This window comes from Talpa occidentalis, unplaced genomic scaffold (assembly GCF_014898055.3).
Source record: "Talpa occidentalis isolate TD23 unplaced genomic scaffold, MPIMG_talOcc4v2.1 talOcc4.5, whole genome shotgun sequence".
Classification (NCBI taxonomy): domain Eukaryota; kingdom Metazoa; phylum Chordata; class Mammalia; order Eulipotyphla; family Talpidae; genus Talpa; species Talpa occidentalis.
In genome coordinates this window covers 33,994,764-34,008,916 of record NW_023604861.1, presented here as the reverse complement: position 1 = coordinate 34,008,916, position 14,153 = coordinate 33,994,764, and the positions used below count along the sequence as shown (strand labels likewise).

At 34.5% G+C, this 14,153-nt stretch overlaps 1 protein-coding gene across 1 annotated transcript in view; it reads right to left on the bottom strand.

The window, feature by feature from the left end:
• Positions 1–14,153, bottom strand: part of DIAPH3 (diaphanous related formin 3) — a 454,058-nt gene that overhangs the window by 175,006 nt on the left and 264,899 nt on the right. Inside the window, 1 exon segment of the mRNA XM_054701595.1 lies at positions 13,136–13,265. Coding sequence (XP_054557570.1) covers positions 13,136–13,265 — 130 coding nt within the window.

The following is a 14,153-nucleotide window of genomic DNA, read 5'->3' as shown; positions in this document are numbered from 1 at the left end:
TTTCACTGTTAGTTGCTTTTTAAAAAATAAAGAACCAAAGCACACTTGAAAGAGAGAAGAAAGGCATGGGCAATTTATAAGTTAATAAAATAGGGTCTAATGTGTAAAATAAAGAGTATTTAAAAATTCCATTGGTGCCCTTTTTTTAGCAATTATATTTCCGTAGATAATCCCTTCACATATCTTCAAATATAAGTTTAGCTACTGTTTTCACATATGTCAAGTTCTTTGATGCCAGTGACTATATTACTTTGCACTCAAAATTGCAGCTAGAGTGGAGAGTTTTAAATTGTCCACCTTCAAAGAAGTGATAATTTACTGTTGTCTTTGTATGTGACCTGTGTATGAATTTTATCTTTTAATTTTGTCAGATCACTTGACCAAGAAATTAATCTTATTTTTTATACCTTTTTATTATTTAGAAGAAAACATAGCTATCATTAAACAGAGTGGACTAGATTAAGGCAATTTCACTTCTACAATCTACTTAGTTCATATTCAATCAGATGGGTGTTTCTCAGTCACCTCAGACATCATTTGTGTTTGCCCCCAATCAACTGCTCATCTATAATCTCTACACCTCAGTGGGCAGCAAAACCATGAATTCTATTTCCTGTACTAGAAACCTGCTGATCTTTAGTCTTCCCTCTCCTGCAACTTCAGATCCAAACAATCATGACATCTTCAGCATTTTACTTGACAAACTGCACTTAATTCCTTGCTCACTCAAACACTAAAGTCATCTGCAATCTTCATCTCTACTGATTTCTTGTCTTCTCTCGTTTTGTCCAATGCCAACTCTGCATCATACATGGGGACTTCTAAACATTAAAGATGTCTTTTTCCTGCTGAAAACCTGCTAAGAAACTGCTTATGTGAGTATGTATGAGCGCCATCTACAGCCTGACTCCACTTAACTTCATATTATGCCCACTTGACTCCCCCAAATAACATCCTGCTTATTGCTTTGATCTTCCATCCCTCTTCATCCATTTTGTATCTGATGCCGGAAATAATGTGTCTATTTTCTTTGTCCAAGCCACCTGAGTCACTCCTACTCATACTTTATAACAGGGAGCTCTCCAGTGAGGTACCGTTCCTACCCATCACACCTGGCAATTACCTCAGTCTTCACAAATATTACACTCTTACTTTTGTCTTTTTAAAAATGTCTTTCTCTCCCAATTGACTGGGAATTCCTGCAGGGAAAATCACTAATGTAGTCAACTTTGTATCTTCAGTTATACAACATAGTGCTGACACTCAAAAGTTGTATGTATTTTGGATTTAATTTTAACCTCTCAAGATAAAAGCATTAAGAACAAAATGGGAAGATACAATAGATTAAATATTGAAAGCCTTAAAATCTAAGACAGAGACTTGTCTCCAAGTGCTTTGTCATTATGATAATTACACACTAGAGGTGTTAAAGCAGCTTTGAATGAAAGTTAAAATCAGAACAATAAATATTTGTTTAAATTAGCCATCAACATGAACTTTTGGTTATATGATGGCCTCTGATTTGCTGTGTTAAGATTTCAGATTAAGAAAAGTAGAAATTACATACATAAAAGCAGACTTTGTAATTAAATAATAATCCTCTGAGAATATCTTCTAGTAATGTTGATCATTATTTTATAACAAACTTACTAAGAAATATTACATTCATTCTTAGGATATTATGATACATTTCAGGGAAGCTGATTTTTTGAGAGAATGTTTAAACAATAATTATCATCACAAAACAACTTTAAGATTCTAACTAACCTTCCTATGCTCATAGACACAATTCATCTGTGAAGGAAACCAGAGACTATAGAATTTCAGGTTCCCAACAAAGTATTTTCTTCTAGACGATTATAATAAAGGTATTTAACAAAGTTGTAAAAACATTTTATAAATGCAAGTTAAAAAATTGAGTGGACAAAAATAAATCTCAGTAGAATTAAAAAAAAATTGTAACATTAACTAGATCTATAACAAAGACTAAGTTCTAGAAAATCATTGTAAAACCCATTATGGTGCTTTGAGAGAAAGTATAAAACTGAAACAAGATGAAAAAAAAAAAAATGCCACAAACTCAAAACAAATTGAGACTTGGTTCCTAACAAAGGTAAACTGAAAGCAGCAAGGCTGTAAGTTATCCTCAGTTTGTCTAACTGCTCAGAGTTTTTCTTCTCATTGTTCTGACTTTTGAGGAGACCTCATATAATAATACACCATAACTAGAGTTCCCTAATTAACATGCTATACTATATGCAATGAGGGTGTGTGTTTGTTTTTAATGTCCCACGGTGAGAGTACTGCCTACATTTGCTATAGAATTTGCAAAGACAAAAGGGAGAAGGCAAGCAGAGGGATCTAGGCACACAGCCAGTAGTAACAGGGTTCTGGTTAGTTCAGTTGAACCATTTCCCAGACTCTGGGGAGCAGGCAGTTGCTTTGCCTTTTACTACTATGGAGATGGTGTTTAAATACAAAACAGCTTTTTAAAAGATAAAAATAGTATTAGTGGGAGAAGCCTACCTAATGGAAAACATGTTTGTAAGAATTTAGAGAATTCCCTTGGACAAAGAAGATATTCAATATGGTAGATATTAAATTAAAAGATGCATAATAGAGATGTTTCTAACAATGGATCACACTGATATGGCATTTGTGCGCATGTATATAGGAAGGGGTGTTATTGCTTAATGTGTCCCATGATAAATATTAAGCATGGAGAGATTGACTGACTTACAAATTATAAGACAATATTATTCGAGACCAAGCAGTCTAACAAGTCTTGCACTCCATATTTCCAGACCTGAAAATTTTTGATATTTTTCTCCTTGCAAGATCTGCCCCTGAACTCCAACTGCCTGCTGGACAGCTTTTCTTGATGTTTACTAGGCATCTCAAAGCTACATTTTCAAACTGGAACTTTTCTTCTTCCTCATGCTACTCTTACATCTCAGTAAATAATTGGTGATGTGACTACTTTCCCTCACATCCCACACATCCAATCATCTGTTTTGTTCATTCTACCTCCAAATATATTCATTATCCAAGTATCTCTCAACACCTTTGACTACCTCCCCCAGGAAAGGCAACATTATCTCTCCCTTGTATTATTATTACAGAATCCAACAGATTCCACTGCTCCTGCATTGTCCCTTTTCCACTTTTTCCAACACAGTCGTCTCTGAAATGCAAGCCAGATGTCACTCTCCTGCTCAAAGACCTTACAATGGATTCTCATCTTAAAGTCAAAATCCCTACAATGGTTAATATAGTAACATCCCACCAGATCTCTTCTGATCTTAGCTTCTTTCATGTTTCGCCTTGTACTCGAGTCTCCAGGGTACACTTTTGGGGCCTATACACTTGCTTTTCCCTCTACCAATCAAATATTCAAATGCCTTGCCATGTCATTCCTCCTTCAAATTTTTCCTCAAAGGCCACCTTCTCTATGGAACTTTCTCTGACCACTCAATCTTAACTGCAACCATCAACTCTGCCCTGATATAGCAGAGCTCACTATCTAACATAATATGTTGACTTCTTTGGTTTATATTCTGTACATGTCAGCTAAAAGGTAAACTTCAAGGAGAAGGGATTTTCTTCTTAGTATCCAAGGCCCTATCCAGTAACCCTAATGGTGCCTGGCCAGAAGAGGCACTTAATAAATGATAGTGAACTAATGCATAAATCTTTTTAAGCCACTGTGATTTTCTTCCTGTCCTTCAAAGTCAAGTCTAATCTTACTAATACAAATGCCTAGCACAGTGTCCACTACACAGCAAAAGTAAAGCTTTTTTGAAAGTTTCCTTATAAAGTCAACAGATATAAAGAGTACTACTACTTTTTCTTAAAACATGTGGCTTGACAGACAGCTATTGAGAAACTGCCACCACAGTGAGGACATATTTACACGACAAAAGGTGCCCCTTACAGATGATTTTTTTAAAGATGACCTCCTCAGAAGAAAGGGGGATGATTATCCAAGAACCTATTTTCTTTAGGTTTTTCCTAGGGAGGTAGGTAAACATCTTTTCAGATGTTTCTATCACTTACATCTTGTATCTACTAAGTGTTAGTTTCAGATATCCATATGGAATTACTGAGTAATTCCACTGAGCTGGTTCATTTATTTTGCAAACATGCAAAAACCTTCTGGAAAAAAAAAAATCTTCAAGTCTTGAAGAGTTGCTGGATAACAGTTGTTTTTAAAGTTTATTAACAGAAACCCTTTTTCAAATGAGAACTTATATTAAAACAAGCAAAAAACAAATCATACATCAGAGTACAAAATATGAAATTAGTGTCTTAAAAAAAACAAAACTAGTTTCTCAAATTCTATTTCTCATGTCAGTATGTCCACATGCAATGAGCTATTGTTATTTATGATTTCTGAAAATTCCTATATACATATTAATCTTTAATTTTCAGAAAAAAATTAATAATAAATCTATGAAGTTATTGACTTTATATTCTAAAGCTTGCATAAGTTTCAGACAATTAAAATCTATTCAAATCACCTCTTTTTTTTTTTTTTTGAAGATTTATTTATTTTTACAAGCACTGGGTACAGTCAGAAGTGCGGGAGGGTGAAAGAATTTACCAGAGTCAGAGCTGGAGTAAAACAGGCAGGACTGAAGTACACTGCTGAGGGGAGCAGTGGGCGTGGCAGGAGAGGTCAGCGTGCCATGTGGGACCCTCGCCTGGGGGCTGGGGTCGAACTGGCGCAACAGAGGCTGCGGGAAGCTTTGCAACCCAGTGCTCAACCGCTGTGCCACTGGGGAGGCCCTATTCAAATCACTTTTGGGAATACACATTAAAATTCTGTATTACTCAGATACTTGTGTTTACCTGCATCATTAATGACAGCATCGATGTTTGTTAATGAGAAATCACTGAAGAATAACAGTAGCCACTATAACAAATGTAGAGAATATTTAGAGTGCTATTTAAGCTTTATAAATATTTGCACATATTAAACTATTAAACCTTCCTCACAAATCTCTGTATTAAGTACTACTACATACCTCATTTTACAGGTAAGGGAACTGAATCCAAGAAAGGAAAAGTAACTCATCCAAGATTATACCCTCAACAAGCAGAACTGGGATCGGAACCTAATTTTCTAGCTTCAGAGTCTATGAACTTAACAAAAACCTCTCCCATAATATAATGCGTCTACAGTCTAATTAAATCACGTTTTTAATTTTGCACACTGAAATCATTTATTAGGGCTATGACAATTGTCAATGTCTATCATAAAAATACCAGAAATGCAGATGAATATATGAATTTGTTTCAACAGATATAGGTTTTGCATATGAAATACAAGGATATTTCAAAAGCTCATGAACAATAACCCTTAAACACCAAAATATTTCACAATAATGGAAAATATTTTAAATATATACTTATCACTATAATTTCCCTTAATCATTTCATAATACTCAATGCAGTAATGGGAGTGATGACAAGGATGAGTGTTCTAGGTTAAACAGAGTTCCCCAAAATTCATATCCACGAAGAACACTTTAAAAAGTCACTTATTTAGAAACATGAGATTTGCAGATGTTATCAGCTGAGGATCTTGAGATGAAATCGTTCTGTATTTTAGATGGGCTCTAAGTCAAATATCCCATAAGAAGTGAGGATACAGAGATGCTCAGAAAAAAATGGCAATATGAAAATGGAGGCAGAACTATGAGAAACAAATTAAGAAATGCCAAGAATTATTGGCAGCCACGAGAAGAGAGACATTGGAGAGTCCTTTCCTTAGAGCTTCCAGAAGGAACGAATCCTACAGATACCTTAATTGCAGACTTCTGAATGCCTGAATTGTTAGATAATAATGTTTTCTTAAAGTGACCCAGTGTATGACAATTGTTTAATGGCAGTATTAGGAAACTAATACAACTACTAATTCAAGATTTGGTAAGCTAATGGACTGCTACTCAGCTATAAAAAAAGGATGAGCTGCCATTTGTGACAACATGGATGGAACGAGAGAGAATAATGCTAAGCAATATAAGTCACAAGAAGAAAGACAAATAATGGATGGTCTCACTTGTATGTAGAGTATAGAAAAACATAAAGGGTCCATCAAAACTAAGCCAATAATAAGCTCTTAACATCTAACTACAAAACTGATACAACCAGAGAACAGGTCCTGAGGTAGTCAAGGGGGAAGGAAGGGGTTCGATGGCATGTGGAAGAGGATTGTTGAGGCCCTGGTGGTGGGCAGGGTGTGGCAGTACACATATGTAGAGATTTCAACCTATAAACCCTGAAGCGGATACAAATGTAAGCCTTCTTTATCTCAATAAGCATAATTTGGGGGGAAAAAAGAGGCCTATTAAACCAGCTGCCTATATATATATGCTATTACATGCTATATATATATATATATATATATATATATATATGAGCTATCTATATCTATCTAGATATGCGCTATTATCTACATTGAGCTTTTTAACAGTCCTAGAAAGAAAAATATTTAAAAAAGTAATTTTGAAAGTGGCATAAACAGAGTCTGCTTTCTGGTAAGCAGTTGGCAATTCTACCTGAAGCATTTGATCAACTTCATGTCTCTTCACCCAGTCAGTTATATGTCAACCTTGTAAGCAGTGGGATTCAGCAGATTGCCATAAATGTGTTTGTTCCATCCACTGTTTTTGCTTCTTTCTAGTAAACAGATTTACTATGTTAAACTATCCTCAGAATACACTTACTCTAAAATTTTCTTTCATCTACATTGTTTGTAATTTTTCACTTCATGTTGCAAAACTTAAGTGCATTAAATACTGCTTCAGAACCAGCAGTCTAAAAGAGCTCCAAGACCTTGGTTGCCACTGTTGATCCTGTCCTATTACTTGACGTTAGCTATAGCTCCTAGATGACACTGATAAAACCGTTCAAGTAGCTATTTCAAATGTGTCGCTGGCCAAAAATCTGCAAACACTGTAAACTGTTAGTTCCTTCAAAAGATTAATGCTGTATTGATGCCACTTGTAGTCTGCTAACCTTCAAAAAGATAGAGCAGTCTTTCTGATGTGGTTTTCCTCCTCCTCATCATCTATCAGCCCAACTAGCAACAGATACAGGAAATGTTCCTGGCTCAGTATCTCAAAAAAGCAATCTTTAGCTACAAGTAGTCCCTCCATGCCCAGTGTTCTTCAATGTCAGTCTACAGAATTCTTAATCCTTCTATGGATTTTGGCCCTATTCTTTCTATATTTCATTCTGTTGCTTTCCAAAATAGTTTATACTTGCATTATACAGTAGTACAACAACCTTACATACAAGTCTCCAATTTAAACTTTTGATGCCAACACCACATAGATAATCCCTGGAAATAAAGTGGTGGGACTTAAGGCTTTTTTATTTTCTTATTTTATTCTGCATAGAGGATCTAGGGTGTAGGCCAGAGGTGCGGGGGGTGAGAAGATTCACCAGAGACAGAGTGGGGAGCAGAACAGGAGGATCTATTGAAATACACTGCTGAGGGGAGCAGCGGGCAAGACGGGGGAGGTCTGTGTGTTAGCACCATGGCCAGGGATCAAACTTAGGCTGTCGTGGTGATAGAGATGAGACTTAATGCCTAAGCAGCTGGGGAGCCCTCAAAAGTGGTAGGACTTAAATGTTATTCATAAGATAATGTGGCTCCTACCATGCTCACAATGAACTATAAATATTTCTTATAAAATAGGAATGAGTGGTAGAGAAATATACATGAGGATATACTGAGAAAAAAGGACAAAGTAAAAACTTGGTACATTTTAGTGTAAATGAATGCATTCGAAAGTAAAATCTAGATGATGCCATAGATTTAACCCTGAAATTAAATGTGAATGCTCATGAATATTTTTATTTAGAATGCCTTAATATTTCCTTCTACACTAATAATTTACATGTCATGTCTACTCAAAAAAGGAATTGAAGCATAGTTATAATTAAGTAAATCCATGTGATAATTCATGGTTTGTACAAGAGCCTTTGATAATCCTAAATTGATTACTAGTGAACATCCAACACAGAAAGTCAATGATTGTTTGTTCAACTGATCTAATAAAGTAAAAAAGTAATTATCTATAGGCTACAGGCAAAAAACTCTAAGCAAGAAAATGTCTAAAGTTAATTTATTAATTTGCTAAGGCTGCCATCACAAATTACCATATACTGGTGACTTAAATAACAGAAATCTATTTTTTCAAAGTTCTAGAGTTCAAGATAAAGGTGTGGGTAGGTTTGCTTTCTTCTGAAGCATCTTTCCTTGACTTGGAGGTGACCACCTTCTATCTGTATTTTCACACTCTCTTTTCTGTGCATGCACATCCCCAGTGACTCTTTATACCCAAATTCACTTTTTTTTTTTTAAATTTTGTTGAGCTAACATTGGTTTACACTGTTGTTTGTATTTTGGAAGTACAGGTTCCCTGACTTCTGATGCTATTACCATAGCACACTCACCACCAAAGAACACTCACAGTGCATGCATTGCCTTTCTTTTCATAAGGACACTAGTCAGGTATGGTTAAAGCCTACCCAAAGGGCCTCTTTATCTTAATCACTTCTTTAAAAGCCCTATCACATTCTGAGGGGTTAGTGCCTCAACACACAGGGACAAAAAAATCAGCTCCTAATAGAATGTATCCTACATTTATCTTTGCTATTTTATTATAAATGATCTCCAAACAACCATGTATCCTGTTAATCACTTCATTATGTTGAAAATACACTAATGTGTATTTTCATAAAACCCTGATATCTTACAATTGATTTGAAACTCCAAATAAACTATTTAGCTTGCAAAATTATGACACCTCAACCTTATAATCTCCATGGCATAATCATTCCAACCAATAATACAATGTTACTCTTGTTAATTTTGTTGCACAATATTTTTACGTATTTATAACATACACTTAAAATATACAATGCAATTTGAATTAACAACTAATACTGAATATTCAATATATATATCAAACTGGCTAATAAATTTTAATTGACATTTTTGGGAAACTGTAACATAAGGAGATTAATGGAAGCCTTTGAAAATGCTTTTTGCTTGCTACAGCAGATGAGTTTGAAATTTTCAAACACTATGCAGTTTCCAGGTGGCAGCCACCTGGAAATTAAGTGTTCTAAGTGTTCACAGTAGGTGAATAAAAGATAAACATTTGGTATTTAGTAAGGCATTTATCATAAAATATTGGAAAGTCACAAGGAATGAGAAACCAGGAGATGCGTTTAAGTAGACAAATATTTCCGTCAGGGCAAGGATTTACTAGCTAAAAGCAAACAAATAGTTTTAAAAGCCAAGAGGTTATAAAATGGAGAGAAAAATAATCAAATATAAGATATGAAGGATTACTGTTGAAAACTAACAACACAGAAATAAAAAAACAATGACAAAAATACCCACTCTGATAATAAAAGGACTGAGTATTGTCCTTTCTCTAGATAGTGACACAGACTTCCAGCACTTTGAGAAATGGTCTCTATTCTAGAGCAGTATTTCTCAAATAGTGGTCTAAGATTTTTCTGGAAAAATCTATGAATTTATTTTTAAGGAAAGAGTGGAATATACATAAATTTAGGTGTGTTTCCAAGGAAGCATCATGATAAAACAGCAAGGAAAGGGAAGGTGACATTTACTTTAAGTCACTCGGTAACAGAGAAAAACAGACAACATTCTGGGCCATAGCTGCAACTTCCCATAGATTTAACGTAGACTCTACCACAAACTTTTGGAGGTTCAGGAGGCGTTGAATGAGACAGAGTTAATGAGACAAATGGAATGGGAAGGAAGCCAAGAAAGGTTTTTTTCAAGTAAGCAGAATCTGGGAAGGGAAGTTAAGGGTATAGAATCAAAAGCCACATTTCACGGTATACTGTGATCTACATAATTGAGATATAGCTGGAGATTATAACTAAGCTCTTAGATACACAAGTGTGGAGGCTCAAAAGGGAAGTCTGGATATAAATTTTAAGGTACATATAATAATTTTATTCAAATCCTTGGGAACTGAAAAGATTAGAAGGAGAATGTATAGGGATGGGGAAAAAAAGACAGGTTCAGCATTATGCTGATAGCAACAGTAATACTTAGAGGTTGCACAAAAGAGAAGGAAAAGATATTCAGAGTAAGAGGGAAGAGTCAGTTGAGACAGAACCAGATGTGAGGTGACGTGGATTACACTATGACTCAGAAACAGTACCGTAGACCAGCGGCAAGACAAGAGTTTCTAACACAGGGAGTAATCACATGTCACATGCTTATCAAATGAATGGGCAGTAACTGAATTACAGATTGGATTAGCACAGCAGTATTTCTAGAATTAAGAGATGACTATCTAGACAAAACCAAAAATATGATGGCAGAGGTATGAAAATTCTAAAAAAGACAGCTCTGAACATGGCGACACTGTAAATTTACCTCGGTTATACTTTAATACACCCCCAAGCCATCACAGTTTTGTCATATTTTCTACTCATTAATATAATACCATTCCAATTTAATCATGAAACAGGTTATTAAGAAGTAATCAATGATACCTTCACAGATTAGAGTCAATTAATTGCAACTCTTCAGGCAAGGGAGAGAATATACTCAATTTTTAGAAGTCCAGAAAGGAAAGATATATTACAATGGTGTACAGAAATACAATAATGACCCAAAATATTTTCACTGAAATACAACAGTAAAGCTGTAAGCTATTATCTCTTAGAAAAGAAGCAGTCCTAATGAAGTAGATTTTTGAAAATTGTCATACGGGTAAGCTCATTAGTTGCAATGAAAGTTCCCCCCGCTGATCCAGGAGTATCTAATGACCAGGATTTGTTATGTCTCAAAAACAAAGGTACTTTTTAATTCATGTGATAGCTCACTAAGGAGATTTCAAATCTGCAAACTTTTAAATGATGGTATATAAGAGCATTGAAATTCTCCAAAGCAGACATAGACTTATTGCACCTCAAATACTACATTTATTCTTGTAAAATCTCATTCATTAATAGGGTGATAAAAATCATAAAAAGAAATTATGCTCAACAATCACCTACACCACATTAAAGTTCTTCCAGTGATGGCTTTTCTATTTCCAATCTGAGGTTGGTTGCTCCCTGTGAAACATATTAACAATATCTGCTGAATCATGTACATTGTAGCTTCCTCTCTAGCAGATGGAAACTAAAAACCCCTAAGGCCTAGGGTGCCCCCCACACACACCAAAAAAGAAAACAGAGAATCTAATAACCAACTAACAACTCTCCAACCCCTTACTGATAGTTAAATATTTTAAAAAGCAAAATATATTTATACATAATTTTATGTACAAATAAGTCGAGGCAGGTAAATTACTTCTTAAAATTTTAATTTGTAGCAAAACCACTAGAAAATAATTTTGACAATAAAAAAGTACATGTGAAAGAGAAGTGTGTTCTGGCTGTTTAATTTTAGAACTGGCCAGAAATGCAATTGCTCCTATTTGACAATGCTTGCCCTAACTTAATTCTTGTTAAAGTTCTAGTGTTGATAAAGCTATTAACTACTCATCCTTTCCCTACAAAAAGAACTTCCTCTAAATTTCAAGGCATTTTGTACTACTCATCAATCACTATTACGTTACTTATCTAGTTTAACATTCCTCAAGAATAACCATTTTTAGTTCTTATTCAACACACTTAATTTCCAAAATCTCTGAAAGCATATTTTAGGAAAGTTGCCTGTCCTGAGTTAATGAACAAATCAGTTAAAAGCTATATTTAATATCACTGAGTTATTTTTAATATTTGCCCCACTATGTGATCTTTTGCCCTATCTCAATGCTTAATATGAGAAAATATTTGGATTATTTTTCCTTCTTAAATTTCAATGAAACACACATATATACAGACATTATCTTCTTATTCCAAGGACATCTTAAGGTAGCACAAGGGGAAAGCAATTCCAATACCATTAGAATTTTAGGGAACAGAAGTAAAAGGTTATTATTGGTGTAAAAACTCCATATTATTTTCAATGTTTTTCCCCCAACAGATTATGAGAGATATACCCTTCAAAGAAACATATATCTCAAAATATTTTAAGGAACTATTTCAACGGATATCTCATCTAGTCATATTCCTTTTTGCACATAAAGTGCTACTCTGGCCATTTTATAGCATATGACATAATTTAAAGGGGGTAGTAATGATAAAAGTGATTTTCTATTACTTAGCAGGAATATTCATGGCAATAAGGAAAAAAAAAGTCCTTTTCATTTACTTCATAAATTCCAATTTTAAGATGTAAATACACAGATTACTAAAATAGTTGACAATGTTAATGACCAGAGGACAGCACAAAAAGAAGAGATATTCCACCATTTTAAACGAGTTGTCTTTCAAAATGTATAGTCCTTCATTTGTATCTATTCATACAAAAGAGTATTCATAAATTGGTTATTTGGAGCCAAATAAGTTTTTTTTTTCCCAGAGTTCAACGTGATATGAAAGAGAAAACTAGGTGCCGCAAGTAGTCAAAAATTATATTAACATATTACAACCAAGTATTAATAACAGGTCCCAGCCTTTCTATGATCCATTACAACCTGATCTAAACACAGTTGGGGCAAAAAGTAGGTTAGAAATTTGGGCAGTAGGAAGGAAGGAATATAATCTCTGGCATTTTCATCACTACTAGAACAAAGAATGCAGGTCCCATCTGCAAGGTAGGCAGAGACAGATGTAGAACTAAGACAAAAGGGAGACACTGATAATTTGTATTTGACTGAGAAACATCATAGTCCCTAAGTACTTATGAATGAGTGTACCAGGGCAGCACCTCACTGACCACAGTGAAGGGGCTTGCTTGGCAGCAGCGGGTAGAGCTGTGGGTATTCACAAGATTGAAACTGCAAAAAATGTATTTTTCAATACAGAACCACATTATCTAATTAAACAAATTAAATCCATGCTCCAATAATGACAATCATAAAATAAATGACCTACTATTTTCTATTTTTAAAATGACATATTCAGTATGAAAACACTGACAAAGTGGCTAGTATATTCAAATAAAAGCATTATTTTCGATGTTCAAGTACTAATTGAAGACCCAAAGGAGTAAAATGTTGTCAATGAAAGCACATACCTTTACTAGCTTTGTCTAAATGTTCCAAATCATCCACAAAATTCAGAATATCAGGGTGCTTTTCTTCACATATTTCCACCAGAAAATGAAGTAGTGTTGTTTTCTGATCTGCTGATTTTGTGTCTTTTAGCTAAATAGGGTAAGAGAGGAAAAAAAAGTAAAAAATATTTTGATAAACTGTCTATTGTCTATTTTGTAGATGAGAAAAAGGTGAGTAGTAATACTAGTTTATTTTTGATGAGTATTTAAATACATGAAAAGCTACATTTTAAATACTGCTTAAAGTCAATTAACATTTACTGTAAAGAAGGTATAAGTTTCAACCAATTTAGCATGCAAGATTTTATAGAATAAAAAAAAATGGATGAATACCTACAAAAAACAAAATAACCAGAAAGTCTACAAAAGTAGTACTTAAAAACACCCTGGGTTTTTATTCATTTTCCATTTGACACATATTTGTAGAATGCCTACATGATACTATGGGAATAGAGATACAACAACAAAAAAGACACAAAATCACTCCTCAAGGAGAGGTTTACAGTAAAAATAATCACAAAGTGCATGTAGGAGGACATGACATTTGAAGTGAATATTGGTAGGCGGGAAGTTGTATGGGGTTTGGGAAGGGATGGAGAAAACTGAAAAGCACAAGATCACAGGGAGATGGAGTAGCATTTGAAAAGGGTCATTGATGAGGAATAAAATGGCAAGATTGAGGAGTCTGAGTAATCCAAAATAAACATCTGTGTTGTGGAGGGCAAGAGGGGAGAACAGAAAGATATAAATTTCGGAAGACAGAAAAGACCAGAAAATAAAAGGAAATGTAATGGAAATTCCATACATTGGAAATAGGATTTCGATCCCTATGAATTGGGAGTTTTTAAACCGCATGAGACATTTGAGAAAGTTGCCTCTAGTCAGCTTGGATTAAAGATTAGAGCAAGGTAATAACAGAAGGTAGAGTAATTTAAAGAGCTGTAGCAAGAATCCAGAGAGGAAAAGATGATAGTCTGAG